General features: G+C 44.4%; 1 protein-coding gene across 1 annotated transcript in view; it reads right to left on the minus strand.

Annotated features, from left to right (window-relative positions):
- Nucleotides 1–14,269, minus strand: part of LOC127927029 (plexin-A4-like) — a gene marked incomplete at its 3' end in the record, with an annotated part of 120,005 nt that extends 105,736 nt beyond the window's left edge. Inside the window, exon 1 of the mRNA XM_052512679.1 lies at nt 14,072–14,269. Coding sequence (XP_052368639.1) covers nt 14,072–14,122 — 51 coding nt within the window. The remainder of the gene's footprint in view (nt 1–14,071) is intronic.
- Between the last annotated feature and the right edge of the window lie 5,518 nt (nt 14,270–19,787).

A 19,787-nucleotide genomic window follows, 5' to 3' on the forward strand; every position in this document is an offset into this window, starting at 1 on the left:
CACTATGTTAACCACTAGTAAATGGTAAACAGACCCACTGTGAACAGACAGGGTGTTAACCACTAGTAAATGGTAAACAGCCCCACTGTGAACAGACAGGGTGTTAACCACTAGTAAATGGTAAACAGCCCCACTGTGTTAACCACTAGTAAATGGGAAACAGCCCCACTGTGAACAGACAGGGTGTTAACCACTAGTAAATGGTAAACAGACCCCACTGTGAACAGACAGGGTGTTAACCACTAGTAAATGGTAAACAGACTCACTGTGTTAACCACTAGTAAATGGTAAACAGCCCCACTGTGAACAGACAGGGTGTTAACCACTAGTAAATGGTAAACAGACTCACTGTGTTAACCACTAGTAAATGATAAACAGCCCCACTGTGAACAGACAGGGTGTTAACCACTAGTAAATGGTAAACAGACTCACTGTGTTAACCACTAGTAAATGGTAAACAGCCCCACTGTGAACAGACAGGGTGTTAACCACTAGTAAATGGTAAAAAGACCCACTGTGTTAACCACTAGTAAATGGTAAACAGACTCACTGTGTTAACCACTAGTAAATGGTAAACAGCCCCACTGTGAACAGACAGGGTGTTAACCACTAGTAAATGGTAAACAGACCCACTGTGTTAACCACTAGTAAATGGTCAACAGACCCACTGTGTTAACCACTAGTAAATGGTCAACAGACCCACTGTGTTAACCACTAGTAAATGGTAAACAGCCCCACTGTGAACAGACAGGGTGTTAACCACTAGTAAATGGTAAACAGCCCCACTGTGTTAACCACTAGTAAATGGTCAACAGACCCACTGTGTTAACCACTAGTAAATGGTAAACAGCCCCACTGTGAACAGACAGGGTGTTAACCACTAGTAAATGGTAAACAGACTCACTGTGTTAACCACTAGTAAATGGTAAACAGACTCACTGTGTTAACCACTAGTAAATGGTAAACAGCCCCACTGTGAACAGACAGGGTGTTAACCACTAGTAAATGGTAAACAGACTCACTGTGTTAACCACTAGTAAATGGTAAACAGACTCACTGTGTTAACCACTAGTAAATGGTAAACAGACTCACTGTGTTAACCACTAGTAAATGGTAAACAGACTCACTGTGTTAACCACTAGTAAATGGTAAACAGCCCACTGTGTTAACCACTAGTAAATGGTAAACAGACTCACTGTGTTAACCACTAGTAAATGGTAAACAGACCCCACTGTGTTAACCACTAGTAAATGGTAAACAGCCCACTGTGTTAACCACTAGTAAATGGTAAACAGACCCCACTGTGTTAACCACTAGTAAATGGTAAACAGCCCACTGTGTTAACCACTAGTAAATGGTAAACAGACTCACTGTGTTAACCACTAGTAAATGGTAAACAGACTCACTGTGTTAACCACTAGTAAATGGTAAACAGCCCACTGTGTTAACCACTAGTAAATGGTAAACAGACTCACTGTGTTAACCACTAGTAAATGGTAAACAGACTCACTGTGTTAACCACTAGTAAATGGTAAACAGCCCACTGTGTTAACCACTAGTAAATGGTAAACAGACCCCACTGTGAACAGACAGGGTGTTAACCACTAGTAAATGGTAAACAGACTCACTGTGTTAACCACTAGTAAATGGTAAACAGACTCACTGTGTTAACCACTAGTAAATGGTAAACAGCCCCCACTGTGAACAGACAGGGTGTTAACCACTAGTAAATGGTAAACAGACTCACTGTGTTAACCACTAGTAAATGGTAAACAGACTCACTGTGTTAACCACTAGTAAATGTTAAACAGACTCACTGTGTTAACCACTAGTAAATGGTAAACAGACTCACTGTGTTAACCACTAGTAAATGGTAAACAGACTCACTGTGTTAACCACTAGTAAATGGTAAACAGCCCCCACTGTGAACAGACAGGGTGTTAACAACTAGTAAATGGTAAACAGACTCACTGTGTTAACCACTAGTAAATGATAAACAGCCCCACTGTGAACAGACAGGGTGTTAACCACTAGTAAATGGTAAACAGACCCACTGTGTTAACCACTAGTAAATGGTAAACAGCCCCACTGTGAACAGACAGGGTGTTAACCACTAGTAAATGGTAAACAGACTCACTGTGTTAACCACTAGTAAATGATAAACAGCCCCACTGTGAACAGACAGGGTGTTAACCACTAGTAAATGGTAAACAGCCCCACTATGTTAACCACTAGTAAATGGTAAACAGCCCCACTGTGAACAGACAGGGTGTTAACCACTAGTAAATGGTAAACAGACTCACTGTGTTAACCACTAGTAAATGGTAAACAGCCCCACTGTGAACAGACAGGGTGTTAACCACTAGTAAATGGTAAACAGCCCCACTGTGTTAACCACTAGTAAATGGTAAACAGACCCACTGTGTTAACCACTAGTAAATGGGAAACAGACCCACTGTGAACAGACAGGGTGTTAACCACTAGTAAATGGTAAACAGCCCCACTGTGAACAGACAGGGTGTTAACCACTAGTAAATGGTAAACAGCCCCACTGTGTTAACCACTAGTAAATGGTAAACAGACCCACTGTGTTAACCACTAGTAAATGGTAAACAGCCCCACTGTGAACAGACAGGGTGTTAAGCACTAGTAAATGGTAAACAGACCCCACTGTGAACAGACAGGGTGTTAACCACTAGTAGATGGTAAACAGCCCCACTGTGAACAGACAGGGTGTTAACCACTAGTAAATGATAAACAGCCCCACTGTGAACAGACAGGGTGTTAACCACTAGTAGATGGTAAACAGCCCCACTGTGAACAGACAGGGTGTTAACCACTAGTAAATGATAAACAGCCCCACTGTGAACAGACAGGGTGTTAACCACTAGTAGATGGTAAACAGACCCCACTGTGAACAGACAGGGTGTTAACCACTAGTAAATGGTAAACAGCCCCACTGTGAACAGACAGGGTGTTAACCACTAGTAAATGATAAACAGACTCACTGTGAACAGACAGGGTGTTAACCACTAGTAAATGGTAAACAGCCCCACTGTGTTAACCACTAGTAAATGGTAAACAGCCCCACTGTGAACAGACAGGGTGTTAACCACTAGTAAATGGTAAACAGCCCCACTGTGAACAGACAGGGTGTTAACCACTAGTAAATGGTAAACAGCCCCACTGTGTTAACCACTAGTAAATGGTAAACAGCCCCACTGTGAACAGACAGGGTGTTAACCACTAGTAAATGGTAAACAGCCCCACTGTGAACAGACAGGGTGTTAACCACTAGTAAATGGTAAACAGCCCCACTGTGTTAACCACTAGTAAATGGTAAACAGCCCCACTGTGAACAGACAGGGTGTTAACCACTAGTAAATGGTAAACAGCCCCACTGTGAACAGACAGGGTGTTAACCACTAGTAAATGGTAAACAGCCCCACTGTGAACAGACAGGGTGTTAACCACTAGTAAAAGCCCCACTGTGAACAGACAGGGTGTTAACCACTAGTAAACAGCCCCACTGTGAACAGACAGGGTGTTAACCACTAGTAAATGGTAAACAGCCCCACTGTGAACAGACAGGGTGTTAACCACTAGTAAATGGTAAACAGCCCCACTGTGAACAGACAGGGTGTTAACCACTAGTAAATGGTAAACAGCCCCACTGTGTTAACCACTAGTAAATGGTAAACAGCCCCACTGTGAACAGACAGGGTGTTAACCACTAGTAAATGGTAAACAGCCCCACTGTGAACAGACAGGGTGTTAACCACTAGTAAATGGTAAACAGCCCCACTGTGAACAGACAGGGTGTTAACCACTAGTAAATGGTAAACAGCCCCACTGTGTTAACCACTAGTAAATGGTAAACAGACCCACTGTGAACAGACAGGGTGTTAACCACTAGTAAATGGTAAACAGCCCCACTGTGAACAGACAGGGTGTTAACCACTAGTAAATGGTAAACAGACCCCACTGTGAACAGACAGGGTGTTAACCACTAGTAAATGGTAAACAGCCCCACTGTGAACAGACAGGGTGTTAACCACTAGTAAATGGTAAACAGCCCCACTGTGAACAGACAGGGTGTTAACCACTAGTAAATGGTAAACAGCCCCACTGTGAACAGACAGGGTGTTAACCACTAGTAAATGGTAAACAGCCCCACTGTGAACAGACAGGGTGTTAACCACTAGTAAATGGTAAACAGCCCCACTGTGAACAGACAGGGTGTTAACCACTAGTAAATGGTAAACAGCCCCACTGTGAACAGACAGGGTGTTAACCACTAGTAAATGGTAAACAGCCCCACTGTGAACAGACAGGGTGTTAACCACTAGTAAATGGTAAACAGCCCCACTGTGAACAGACAGGGTGTTAACCACTAGTAAATGGTAAACAGCCCCACTGTGAACAGACAGGGTGTTAACCACTAGTAAATGGTAAACAGCCCCACTGTGAACACACAGGGTGTTAACCACTAGTAAATGGTAAACAGCCCCACTGTGAACAGACAGGGTGTTAACCACTAGTAGATGGTAAACAGACCCCACTGTGAACAGACAGGGTGTTAACCACTAGTAAATGGTAAACAGCCCCACTGTGAACAGACAGGGTGTTAACCACTAGTAGATGGTAAACAGACCCCACTGTGAACAGACAGGGTGTTAACCACTAGTAAATGGTAAACAGCCCCACTGTGAACAGACAGGGTGTTAACCACTAGTAGATGGTAAACAGCCCCACTATGTTAACCACTAGTAAATGGTAAACAGCCCCACTGTGAACAGACAGGGTGTTAACCACTAGTAAATGGTAAACAGCCCCACTGTGAACAGACAGGGTGTTAACCACTAGTAGATGGTAAACAGCCCCACTATGTTAACCACTAGTAAATGGTAAACAGCCCCACTGTGTTAACCACTAGTAAATGGGAAACAGCCCCACTGTGTTAACCACTAGTAAATGGGAAACAGCCCCACTGTGTTAACCACTAGTAAATGGTAAACAGACCCACTGTGTTAACCACTAGTAAATGGTAAACAGCCCCACTGTGTTAACCACTAGTAAATGGTAAACAGCCCCACTGTGTTAACCACTAGTAAATGGTAAACAGCCCCACTGTGTTAACCACTAGTAAATGGTAAACAGCCCCACTGTGTTAACCACTAGTAAATGGTAAACAGCCCCACTGTGTTAACCACTAGTAAATGGTAAACAGCCCCACTGTGTTAACCACTAGTAAATGGTAAACAGCCCCACTGTGTTAACCACTAGTAAATGGTAAACAGCCCCACTGTGTTAACCACTAGTAAATGGTAAACAGCCCCACTGTGTTAACCACTAGTAAATGGTAAACAGCCCCACTGTGTTAACCACTAGTAAATGGTAAACAGCCCCACTGTGTTAACCACTAGTAAATGGTAAACAGCCCCACTGTGTTAACCACTAGTAAATGGTAAACAGCCCCACTGTGTTAACCACTAGTAAATGGTAAACAGCCCACTGTGTTAACCACTAGTAAATGGTAAACAGCCCCACTGTGTTAACCACTAGTAAATGGTAAACAGCCCCACTGTGTTAACCACTAGTAAATGGTAAACAGCCCCACTGTGTTAACCACTAGTAAATGGTAAACAGCCCCACTGTGTTAACCACTAGTAAATGGTAAACAGCCCCACTGTGTTAACCACTAGTAAATGGTAAACAGCCCCACTGTGTTAACCACTAGTAAATGGTAAACAGCCCACTGTGTTAACCACTAGTAAATGGTAAACAGACCCACTGTGAACAGACAGGGTGTTAACCACTAGTAAATGGGAAACAGCCCCACTGTGAACAGACAGGGTGTTAACCACTAGTAAATGGTAAACAGCCCCACTGTGTTAACCACTAGTAAATTGTAAACAGCCCCACTGTGTTAACCACTAGTAAATGGGAAACAGACCCACTGTAAACAGACAGGGTGTTAACCACTAGTAAATGGTAAACAGCCCCACTGTGTTAACCACTAGTAAATGGTAAACAGCCCCACTGTGTTAACCACTAGTAAATGGTAAACAGACCCACTGTAAACAGACAGGGTGTTAACCACTAGTAAATGGTAAACAGCCCCACTGTGAACAGACAGGGTGTTAACCACTAGTAAATGGTAAACAGCCCACTGTGTTAACCACTAGTAAATGGTAAACAGCCCCACTGTGTTAACCACTAGTAAATGGTAAACAGCCCCACTGTGTTAACCACTAGTAAATGGTAAACAGCCCCACTGTGTTAACCACTAGTAAATGGTAAACAGACCCACTGTGTTAACCACTAGTAAATGGGAAACAGCCCCACTGTGTTAACCACTAGTAAATGGTAAACAGACCCACTGTGTTAACCACTAGTAAATGGGAAACAGCCCCACTGTGAACAGACAGGGTGTTAACCACTAGTAAATGGTAAACAGCCCCACTGTGTTAACCACTAGTAAATGGTAAACAGCCCCACTGTGAACAGACAGGGTGTTAACCACTAGTAAATGGTAAACAGCCCCACTGTGTTAACCACTAGTAAATGGTAAACAGACCCACTGTGTTAACCACTAGTAAATGGGAAACATACCCACTGTGTTAACCACTAGTAAATGGTAAACAGACCCACTGTGTTAACCACTAGTAAATGTGAAACAGACCCACTGTGTTAACCACTAGTAAATGGTAAACAGCCCCACTGTGTTAACCACTAGTAAATGGTAAACAGACCCACTGTGTTAACCACTAGTAAATGGTAAACAGCCCCACTGTGTTAACCACTAGTAAATGGTAAACAGCCCCACTGTGTTAACCACTAGTAAATGGTAAACAGCCCCACTGTGTTAACCACTAGTAAATGGTAAACAGCCCCACTGTGTTAACCACTAGTAAATGGTAAACAGACCCACTGTGTTAACCACTAGTAAATGGGAAACAGCCCCACTGTGAACAGACAGGGTGTTAACCACTAGTAAATGCCCCACTGTAAACAGTAAACATCCCCCACTAGTAAATGGTAAACAGACCCACTGTGTTAACCACTAGTAAATGGTAAACAGACCCACTGTGTTAACCACTAGTAAATGGTAAACAGCCCCACTGTGAACAGACAGGGTGTTAACCACTAGTAAATGGTAAACAGCCCCACTGTGTTAACCACTAGTAAATGGTAAACAGACCCACTGTGTTAACCACTAGTAAATGGTCAACAGACCCACTGTGTTAACCACTAGTAAATGGTCCACAGACCCACTGTGTTAACCACTAGTAAATGGGAAACAGACCCACTGTGTTAACCACTAGTAAATGGTCAACAGACCCACTGTGTTAACCACTAGTAAATGGTAAACAGCCCCACTGTGAACAGACAGGGTGTTAACCACTAGTAAATGGTAAAAAGACCCACTGTGTTAACCACTAGTAAATGGTAAACAGCCCCACTGTGTTAACCACTAGTAAATGATAAACAGACCCACTGTGTTAACCACTAGTAAATGGGAAACAGCCCCACTGTGTTAACCACTAGTAAATGGGAAACAGCCCCACTGTGTTAACCACTAGTAAATGGTAAACAGACCCACTGTGAACAGACAGGGTGTTAACCACTAGTAAATGGTAAACAGCCCCACTGTGAACACACAGGGTGTTAACCACTAGTAAATGATAAACAGCCCCACTGTGTTAACCACTAGTAAATAAATGGTAAACATCCCCACTGTGTTAAGCACTAGTAAATGGTAAACAGCCCCACTGTGTTAACCACTAGTAAATGGTCAACAGACCCACTGTGTTAACCACTAGTAAATGGTAAACAGCCCCACTGTGAACAGACAGGGTGTTAACCACTAGTAAATGGTAAACAGCCCCACTGTGTTAACCACTAGTAAATGGTAAACAGACCCACTGTGTTAACCTCAAGTAAATGGTCAACAGACCCACTGTGTTAACCACTAGTAAATGGTCCACAGACCCACTGTGTTAACCACTAGTAAATGGGAAACAGACCCACTGTGTTAACCACTAGTAAATGGTCAACAGACCCACTGTGTTAACCACTAGTAAATGGTAAACAGCCCCACTGTGAACAGACAGGGTGTTAACCACTAGTAAATGGTAAACAGACCCACTGTGTTAACCACTAGTAAATGGTAAACAGCCCCACTGTGTTAACCACAGGGTGTTAACCATAGTAAAAACAAATGGTAAACAGCCCCACTGTGTTAACCACTAGTAAATGGTCAACAGACCCACTGTGTTAACCACTAGTAAATGGTAAACACCACTGTGTTAACCACTAGTAAATGGTAAACAGCCCCACTGTGTTAACCACTAGTAAATGGTAAACAGCCCCACTGTGTTAACCACTAGTAAATGGTAAACAGACCCACTGTGTTAACCACTAGTAAATGTAAATGGTAAACAGCCCCACTGTGTTAACCACTAGTAAATGGTAAACAGCCCCACTGTGTTAACCACTAGTAAATGGTAAACAGCCCCACTGTGTTAACCACTAGTAAATGGTAAACAGACCCACTGTGTTAACCACTAGTAAATGTTAACCACTAGTAAATGGTAAACAGCCCCACTGTGAACAGACAGGGTGTTAACCACTAGTAAATGGTAAACAGCCCCACTGTGTTAACCACTAGTAAATGGTAAACAACCCACTGTGTTAACCACTAGTAAATGGTCAACAGACCCACTGTGTTAACCACTAGTAAAGTAAATGGTCCACAGACCCACTGTGTTAACCACTAGTAAATGGGAAACAGACCCACTGTGTTAACCACTAGTAAATGGTCAACAGACCCACTGTGTTAACCACTAGTAAATGGTAAACAGCCCCACTGTGAACAGACAGGGTGTTAACCACTAGTAAATGGTAAAAAGACCCACTGTGTTAACCACTAGTAAATGGTAAACAGCCCCACTGTGTTAACCACTAGTAAATGATGAACAGACCCACTGTGTTAACCACTAGTAAATGGGAAACAGCCCCACTGTGTTAACCACTAGTAAATGGTAAACAGCCCCACTGTGAACACACAGGGTGTTAACCACTAGTAAATGATAAACAGCCCCACTGTGTTAACCACTAGTAAATAAATGGTAAACATCCCCACTGTGTTAAGCACTAGTAAATGGTAAACAGCCCCACTGTGTTAACCACTAGTAAATGGTCAACAGACCCACTGTGTTAACCACTAGTAAATGGTAAACAGCCCCACTGTGAACAGACAGGGTGTTAACCACTAGTAAATGGTAAACAGCCCCACTGTGTTAACCACTAGTAAATGGTAAACAATGTGTTAACTGTGTTAACCAAGTAAATGGTCAACAGACCCACTGTGTTAACCACTAGTAAATGGTCCACAGACCCACTGTGTTAACCACTAGTAAATGGGAAACAGACCCACTGTGTTAACCACTAGTAAATGGTCAACAGACCCACTGTGTTAACCACTAGTAAATGGTAAACAGCCCCACTGTGAACAGACAGGGTGTTAACCACTAGTAAATGGTAAAAAGACCCACTGTGTTAACCACTAGTAAATGGTAAACAGCCCCACTGTGTTAACCACTAGTAAATGGTAAACAGCCCCACTGTGTTAACCACTAGTAAATGGGAAACAGCCCCACTGTGTTAACCACTAGTAAATGGTCAACAGACCCACTGTGTTAACCACTAGTAAATGGGAAACAGCCCCACTGTGTTAACCACTAGTAAATGGTAAACAGCCCCACTGTGTTAACCACTAGTAAATGGGAAACAGCCCCACTGTGAACAGACAGGGTGTTAACCACTAGTAAATGGTAAACAGCCCCACTGTGTTAACCACTAGTAAATGGTAAACAGCCCCACTGTGTTAACCACTAGTAAATGGTAAACAGCCCCACTGTGAACAGACAGGGTGTTAACCACTAGTAAATGGTCAACAGACCCACTGTGTTAACCACTAGTAAATGGTAAACAGACCCACTGTGTTAACCACTAGTAAATGGTAAACAGCCCCACTGTGTTAACCACTAGTAAATGGGAAACAGCCCCACTGTGAACAGACAGGGTGTTAACCACTAGTAAATGGTAAACAGACCCACTGTGTTAACCACTAGTAAATGGTAAACAGACCCACTGTGTTAACCACTAGTAAATGGTAAACAGCCCCACTGTGAACAGACAGGGTGTTAACCACTAGTAAATGATAAACAGCCCCACTGTGTTAACCACTAGTAAATGATAAACAGACCCACTGTGTTAACCACTAGTAAATGGTAAACAGACCCACTGTGTTAACCACTAGTAAATGGTAAACAGCCCCACTGTGAACAGACAGGGTGTTAACCACTAGTAAATGGGAAACAGACCCCACTGTGTTAACCACTAGTAAATGGTAAACAGCCCCACTGTGAACAGACAGGGTGTTAACCACTAGTAGATGGTAAACTGCCCCACTGTGAACAGACAGGGTGTTAACCACTAGTAAATGGTAAACAGCCCCACTGTGAACAGACAGGGTGTTAACCACTAGTAAATGGTAAACAGCCCCACTGTGTTAACCACTAGTAAATGGTAAACAGCCCCACTGTGAACAGACAGGGTGTTAACCACTAGTAAATGGTAAACAGCCCCACTGTGTTAACCACTAGTAAATGAGGGTGTTAAACACTAGTAACCACTAGTAAATGGTAAACAGACCCACTGTGTTAACCACTAGTAAATGGTAAAACAGACAGGGTGTTAACCACTAGTAAATGGGTAAACAGCCCCACTGTGAACACAGGGTGTTAACCACTAGTAGATGGTAAACAGCCCCACTGTGTTAACCACTAGTAAATGGTAAACAGCCCCACTGTGAACAGACAGGGTGTTAACCACTAGTAAATGGTAAACAGCCCCACTGTGTTAAATGGTAAACAACTGTGTTAACCACTAGTAAATGGGAAACAGACCCACTGTGTTAACCACTAGTAAAGTAAACAGGTAAACCCCACTGTGTTAACCACTAGTAAATGGTAAACAGCCCCACTGTGAACAGACAGGGTGTTAACCACTAGTAAATGGTGTTAAACAGTAAACAGCCCCACTGTGAACAGACAGGGTGTTAACCACTAGTAAATGGTAAACAGCCCCACTGTGTTAACCACTAGTAAATGGTAAACAGCCCCACTGTGTTAACCACTAGTAAATGGTAAACAGCCCCACTGTGTTAACCACTAGTAAATGGTAAACAGACCCACTGTGTTAACCACTAGTAAATGGTAAACAGCCCCACTGTGAACAGACAGGGTGTTAACCACTAGTAAATGGTAAACAGCCCCACTGTGTTAACCACTAGTAAATAAATGGTAAACAGCCCCACTGTGTTAACCACTAGTAAATGGTAAAACAGCCCACTGTGTTAACCACTAGTAAATGGTAAACAGCCCCACTGTGTTAACCACTAGTAAATGGGAAACAGACCCACCACAGGGTGTAACCACTAGTAAATGGTAAACAGCCCCACTGTGTTAACCACTAGTAAATGGTAAACAGCCCCACTGTGTTAACCACTAGTAAATGGTAAACAGCCCACTGTGTTAACCACTAGTAAATGGTAAACAGACCCACTGTGTTAACCACTAGTAAATGGTCAACAGACCCACTGTGTTAACCACTAGTAAATGGGAAACAGCCCACTGTGTTAACCACTAGTAAATGGTAAACAGACCCACTGTGTTAACCACTAGTAAATGGGAAACAGACCCACTGTGAACAGACAGGGTGTTAACCACTAGTAAATGGTAAACAGCCCCACTGTGTTAACCACTAGTAGATGGTAAACAGCCCCACTGTGAACAGACAGGGTGTTAACCACTAGTAAATGGTAAACAGCCCACTGTGTTAACCACTAGTAAATGGTAAACAGACCCACTGTGTTAACCACTAGTAAATGGTCAACAGACCCACTGTGTTAACCACTAGTAAATGGGAAACAGCCCACTGTGTTAACCACTAGTAAATGGTAAACAGAGCCACTGTGTTAACCACTAGTAAATGGTAAACAGAGCCACTGTGTTAACCACTAGTAAATGGGAAACAGCCCCACTGTGAACAGACAGGGTGTTAACCACTAGTAAATGGTAAACAGCCCACTGTGTTAACCACTAGTAAATGGTAAACAGAGCCACTGTGTTAACCACTAGTAAATGGGAAACAGCCCCACTGTGAACAGACAGGGTGTTAACCACTAGTAAATGGTCAACAGACCCACTGTGTTAACCACTAGTAAATGGTCAACAGACCCACTGTGTTAACCACTAGTAAATGGGAAACAGCCCACTGTGTTAACCACTAGTAAATGGTCAACAGACCCACTGTGTTAACCACTAGTAAATGGGAAACAGCCCACTGTGTTAACCACTAGTAAATGGTCAACAGACCCACTGTGTTAACCACTAGTAAATGGTAAACAGAGCCACTGTGTTAACCACTAGTAAATGGGAAACAGCCCCACTGTGAACAGACAGGGTGTTAACCACTAGTAAATGGTAAACAGCCCCACTGTGTTAACCACTAGTAAATGGGAAACAGCCCCACTGTGAACAGACAGGGTGTTAACCACTAGTAAATGGGAAACAGACGCACTGTGTTAACCACTGGTAAATGGGAAACAGCCGCACTGTGAACAGACAGGGTGTTAACCACTAGTAAATGGTCAACAGACCCACTGTGTTAACCACTAGTAAATGGGAAACAGCCCACTGTGTTAACCACTAGTAAATGGTCAACAGACCCACTGTGTTAACCACTAGTAAATGGGAAACAGCCCACTGTGTTAACCACTAGTAAATGGTAAACAGCCCCACTGTGTTAACCACTAGTAAATGGTAAACAGCCCCACTGTGAACAGACAGGGTGTTAACCACTAGTAAATGGTAAACATCCCCACTGTGTTAACCACTAGTAAATGGTAAACAGCCCCACTGTGTTAACCACTAGTAGATGGTAAACAGCCCCACTGTGAACAGACAGGGTGTTAACCACTAGTAAATGGTAAACATCCCCACTGTGTTAACCACTAGTAAATGGTAAACAGCCCCACTGTGTTAACCACTAGTAAATGGTCAACAGACCCACTGTGTTAACCACTAGTAAATGGGAAACAGCCCCACTGTGTTAACCACTAGTAAATGGGAAACAGACCCACTGTGTTAACCACTAGTAAATGGGAAACAGACCCACTGTGAACAGACAGGGTGTTAACCACTAGTAAATGGTAAACAGCCCCACTGTGAACAGACAGGGTGTTAACCACTAGTAAATGGTAAACAGCCCCACTGTGTTAACCACTAGTAAATGGTAAACAGCCCCACTGTGAACAGACAGGGTGTTAACCACTAGTAAATGGTAAACAGACCCACTGTGTTAACCACTAGTAGATGGTAAACAGCCCCACTGTGAACAGACAGGGTGTTAACCACTAGTAAATGGTAAACAGCCCACTGTGTTAACCACTAGTAAATGGTAAACAGACCCACTGTGTTAACCACTAGTAAATGGGAAACAGCCCCACTGTGTTAACCACTAGTAAATGGTCAACAGACCCACTGTGTTAACCACTAGTAAATGGTAAACAGACCCACTGTGTTAACCACTAGTAAATGGGAAACAGACCCACTGTGAACAGACAGGGTGTTAACCACTAGTAAATGGTAAACAGCCCCACTGTGAACAGACAGGGTGTTAACCACTAGTAAATGGTAAACAGCCCACTGTGTTAACCACTAGTAAATGGTAAACAGACCCACTGTGTTAACCACTAGTAAATGGTAAACAGCCCACTGTGTTAACCACTAGTAAATGGTAAACAGACCCACTGTGTTAACCACTAGTAAATGGGAAACAGCCCACTGTGTTAACCACTAGTAAATGGTAAACAGACCCACTGTGTTAACCACTAGTAGATGGTAAACAGCCCCACTGTGAACAGACAGGGTGTTAACCACTAGTAAAGGGTGTGTGGGTATGTCAGGGTGTGTGTGGGGTGAGGGGTCACGTGACATACCTGTGTCTCTGACATGGCATATAGGAAGTGGTGGTCGGGGGAGAAGGCCATGTCCCGTTGGATTGGCCCTCGCTCCACTGCCTGGATCACCTCATACTGCAATGCACCGTGGGAAGGCCCGTCCACCCTGATCTGGAAGCGGAGAGAAGGAGAGAAAGGAGGACATGTTTAGGCAGCTGTAGGGGGTGGTGTGTGTGTCTGTCCGAGATGTGTGTGCTCAGCCAAAAGCAGAAAGTGGCCTCACCCAAACTTGGAGGAATGACAGGAGGCTCTAGGTCATATCCTCACATCTGCTCTACTATCTCACACACACACACACACACACACACACACACACACACACACACACACACACACACACACACACACACACACACACACACACACACACACACACACACACACACACACACACACACACACACACACACACACACACACACACACACACACACGCAGGGGCACGTTCCAACACAACACCTAAAAGCAGCCTCCTGGCTGTCATAACCCACAAACACCCTGTTCTGACACCTGCCCAAAATGCTTCCCAGGGCACACATACACACACACAAATTAATAAGGGCTTGTGTCAGCGTGTGGGACAGCCGTTTTGTCAGACTTGTCAGAGTTCTACATAAAACACCTGGTTAATATGCCCATGGCACCTTGAATAATATATCACTTGTTTTGTAAAGTTCAAGAGGTCATAAACGGAAGTGAAAGATAATTGGCTGAGAGAGGGAGGTGGCACAACACATTCTGGGGGTCATTTCATAACACAACACATTCTGGGGGTCATTTCATAACACAACACATTCTGGGGGTCATTTCATAACACAACACATTCTGGGGGTCATTTCATAACACAACACATTCTGGGGGTCATTTCATAACACAACACATTCTGGGGGTCATTTCATAACACAACACATTCTGGGGGTCATTTCATAACACAACACATTCTGGGGGTCATTTCATAACACAACACATTCTGGAGGTCATTTCATAACACAACACATTCTGGGGTCATTTCATAACACAACACATTCTGGGGGTCATTTCATAACACAACACATTCTGGGGGTCATTTCATAACACAACACATTCTGGGGGTCATTTCATAACACAACACATTCTGGGGGTCATTTCATAACACAACACATTCTGGGGGTCATTTCATAACACAACACATTCTGGAGGTCATTTCATAACACAACACATTCTGGAGGTCATTTCATAACACAACACATTCTGGAGGTCATTTCATAACACAACACATTCTGGGGGTCGATTCATAACACAACACATTCTGGAGGTCATTTCATAACACAACACATTATGGAGGTCATTTCATAACACAACACATTCTGGGGGTCGATTCATAACACAACACATTCTAGGGGTCATTTCATAACAAAACACATTCTGGGGGTCATTTCATAACACAACACATTCTAGGGGTCATTTCATAACAGAACACATTCTAGGGGTCATTTCATAACAGAACACATTCTAGGGGTCATTTCATAACACAACACATTCTGGGGGTCATTTCATAACACAACACATTCTAGGGGTCATTTCATAACACAACACATTCTGGGGGTCATTTCATAACACAACACATTCTAGGGGTCAATTCATAACACAACACATTCTGGGGGTCATTTCATAACACAACACATCAGAGAACTGTTATTGCTGTTGACAACATACAATCTCATAGAGCAGACAGGAACATAATACCGTCTTTATTTCAGAAGTCACTTTAGAGAATGTCTGTGATGTATGTTGGGGGACATATAGTGCCGAAGAACAACTTTGGCATGAAAATCGATTGTTCTTCCCCAAGCAAGGCAAAGTTAATTCCCTGTGCTACGTTTCCCTCTGACTCTCTGCTGCTGAGCTTTGGTTTCTATATCGAGAGAGATCTTGTTCCCCAACATAAAGCCTCTTTCAAAACTGATCCAGCTCCAATGCTTTTAGTTTCAAAGCTTCTGAAGAGCCTCACTCTCCCCCTCTCTCTCCCTCCCCTCTCACTCTCTCTTTCTCCCTCTCTCTCCCCCTCGCTCTCTCCACCTCTCTCCCCCTCTCTCCCCCCTCCCGCTCTCTCTCCCCCCTCTCTCTCTCCCTCCCCCTCTCGCTCTCTCTTGCTCCCTCTCTCTCCCCCTCCCCCCCCCCCTCTCTCTGTTCTCTGTGCTAGAGTCCCTTCCTGCTGTCTTTTTGCCTGGTGTCCTTAGTTAGTCCTTAGTTACTATGGTTGTGTGAATCTGAAAGGCCCAGAACACTATCAAAGCCTCCCCTTCAACACTTTGACTGGGACCCATTGTGCCACACGAGGGTCGAAAGAGAGACGGAGAAAGAACAGCAAATAAAAGAGGAATAAAGGATAAAAGGAGCCTTCCACACGAGGCGGTGCCCAGATCCAGCAGGTGGGGTTATCGGCCTGATCGGGTGGGGGGTCGGATTACGTCCCTTCTCCCCTCATCCGTGTATGCTCAGTGGTGTCGTCCATCGCCAGGTGGAGAATATGAGGGCCAGCAGGCCATGCGTGGTGCAGACAAAGCCCAAGGAGAGAGAGGGCCATTGGGCCATTGTGGCCAGGAGAATCCCTAGCCACTGGGGAGTAGGAATGGGAAGCTCTGCCTTTATCTCTACCACTGCTAAACAAATGACCCACTGGGGAAGAGGCAGCACGTCTGCTTGCATTACAGGGAGGGAGATGTCTTATGTTCCAGGCCTATTCCATATCCTGTGGAATTGTTCAACATCATTGCTTTGGCATTACTTCTGTGGTGGCGGAGAAGCCTTTTTAACTGTGTTGAATGGAGGTCTGTCTGGGTGAGGAGAGGACATCATCTGATCAGCACCAAACGACCAAAGTAAGTAAGTATCAGAAGAGGATGTTGCAACCCGACCTACTAACTATCAGGACCCCATCATCACCATCACAACAGTCAACTGAATAACTTTCATATCACAGATATACTGTATGTATATATGGCTGGTTATGACTGGGTTGTTATTATGTTATTATCAGTATTCATGTCCTGTTTAAGACACTCAAGATAAATGATTCATTCTCTGACACGCCACCCAACGGTATAATCTATTTCTATTCCGCATTAATACATTAATATAAAGTGGATTAGGATCCTAACTGGATTACATGCTAATCTCTGCTATCACATTATTACTGTAGAATGAATGAGATTCCCAGGAAGGCAGTCCCTCTTAATGCCCACTGAATCTGGAGGAGAGAGATTCCCAGGAAGGCAGTCCCTCTTAATGCCCACTGAATCTGGAGGAGAGAGATTCCCAGGAAGACAGTCCCTCTTCATGCCCACTGAATCTGGAGGAGAGAGATTCCCAGGAAGGCAGTCCCTCTTAATGCCCACTGAATCTGGAGGAGAGAGATTCCCAGGAAGGCAGCCCCTCTTAATGCCCACTGAATCTGGAGGAGAGAGATTCCCAGGAAGGCAGTCCCTCTTCATGCCCACTGAATCTGGAGGAGAGAGATTCCCAGGAAGGCAGTCCCTCTTCATGCCCACTGAATCTGGAGGAGAGAGATTCCCAGGAAGGCAGTCCCTCTTAATGCCCACTGAATCTGGAGGAGAGAGATTCCCAGGAAGGCAGTCCCTCTTAATGCCCACTGAATCTGGAGGAGAGAGATTCCCAGGAAGGCAGTCCCTCTTAATGCCCACTGAATCTGGAGGAGAGAGATTCCCAGGAAGGCAGTCCCTCTTAATGCCCACTGAATCTGGAGGAGAGAGATTCCCAGGAAGGCAGTCCCTCTTAATGCCCACTGAATCTGGAGGAGAGAGATTCCCAGGAAGGCAGCCCCTCTTAATGCCCACTGAATCTGGAGGAGAGAGATTCCCAGGAAGGCAGCCCCTCTTAATGCCCACTGAATCTGGAGGAGAGAGATTCCCAGGAAGGCAGTCCCTCTTCATGCCCACTGAATCTGGATGCCCACTGAATCTGGAGGAGGAGAGAGATTCCCAGGAAGGCAGCCCCTCTTAATGCCCACTGAATCTGGAGGAGAGAGATTCCCAGGAAGGCAGTCCCTCTTAATGCCCACTGAATCTGGAGGAGAGAGATTCCCAGGAAGGCAGCCCCTCTTAATGCCCACTGAATCTGGAGGAGAGAGATTCCCAGGAAGGCAGCCCCTCTTAATGCCCACTGAATCTGGAGGAGAGAGATTCCCAGGAAGGCAGCCCCTCTTAATGCCCACTGAATCTGGAGGAGAGAGATTCCCAGGAAGGCAGCCCCTCTTAATGCCCACTGAATCTGGAGGAGAGAGATTCCCAGGAAGGCAGTCCCTCTTAATGCCCACTGAATCTGGAGGAGAGAGATTCCCAGGAAGGGGATAGCATTCAGATCATAGATCCTACACTGAGCTATGCTGCTGTAGATCAGTGGCTGTGGAAGCTACTGTCTGTCTGTCTGCCTGCCTGCCTGCCTGCCTGCCTGCCTGCCTGCCTGCCTGCCTGCCTGCAGAGACAGAGTCAGAAAGCCCTGCACTGCATCAGTGAGAAGCCTGCAGCCCTACACACACACAGCCACATATCATGTCCACCTAGTGGCCACCGGCTGCAACAACAGCAGCAGATGAAGCTCCACACTGCTACAATACTGAGATGGTATGAGAGGACTAACTAAGAGCTGCTAAAACATGTACATTATCATCAAAACATTTTCTGTTGTGGTGAGTTGATCTCAACCTTCAAAAGTGAGATTGTTTCAGCTAAACAAGTGAAGGATACTGGCACATCAATGGCAGCCACATACCCTCACTGTTGTTTGAATTCCCTTATTTTATACAATACCTCAACACCTCGTTCATGGGAAATGTTTAGGTGTCGTATGGTGCTATAGGGAAATGTTTAGGTGTCGTATGGTGCTATAGGGAAATGTTTAGGTGTCGTATGGTGCTATAGGGAAATGTTTAGGTGTCGTATGGTGCTATAGGGAAATGTTTAGGTGTCGTATGGTGCTATAGGGAAATGTTTAGGTGTCGTATGGTGCTTTAGGGAAATGTTTAGGTGTCGTATGGTGCTATAGGGAAATGTTTAGGTGTCGTATGGTGCTATAGGGAAATGTTTAGGTGTCGTATGGTGCTATAGGGAAATGTTTAGGTGTCGTATGGTGCTATAGGGAAATGTTTAGGTGTCGTATGGTGCTATAGGGAAATGTTTAGGTGTCGTATGGTGCTTTAGGGAAATGTTTAGGTGTCGTATGGTGCTATAGGGAAATGTTTAGGTGTCGTATGGTGCTTTAGGGAAATGTTTAGGTGTCGTATGGTGCTATAGGGAAATGTTTAGGTGTCGTATGGTGCTATAGGGAAATGTTTAGGTGTCGTATGGTGCTATAGGGAAATGTTTAGGTGTCGTATGGTATGGTGCTATAGGGAAATGTTTAGGTGTCGTATGGTGCTATAGGGAAATGTTTAGGTGTGTTTAGGTGTCGTATGGTGCTATAGGGAAATGTTTAGGTGTCGTATGGTGCTATAGGGAAATGTTTAGGTGTCGTATGGTGCTATAGGGAAATGTTTAGGTGTCGTATGGTGCTATAGGGAAATGTTTAGGTGTCGTATGGTGATAGGGAAATGTTTAGGTGTCGTATGGTGCTATAGGGAAATGTTTAGGTGTCGTATGGTGCTATAGGGAAATGTTTAGGTGTCGTATGGTGCTATAGGGAAATGTTTAGGTGTCGT

Source organism: Oncorhynchus keta, unplaced genomic scaffold, assembly GCF_023373465.1.
Source record: "Oncorhynchus keta strain PuntledgeMale-10-30-2019 unplaced genomic scaffold, Oket_V2 Un_contig_907_pilon_pilon, whole genome shotgun sequence".
Lineage (NCBI taxonomy): Eukaryota > Metazoa > Chordata > Actinopteri > Salmoniformes > Salmonidae > Oncorhynchus > Oncorhynchus keta.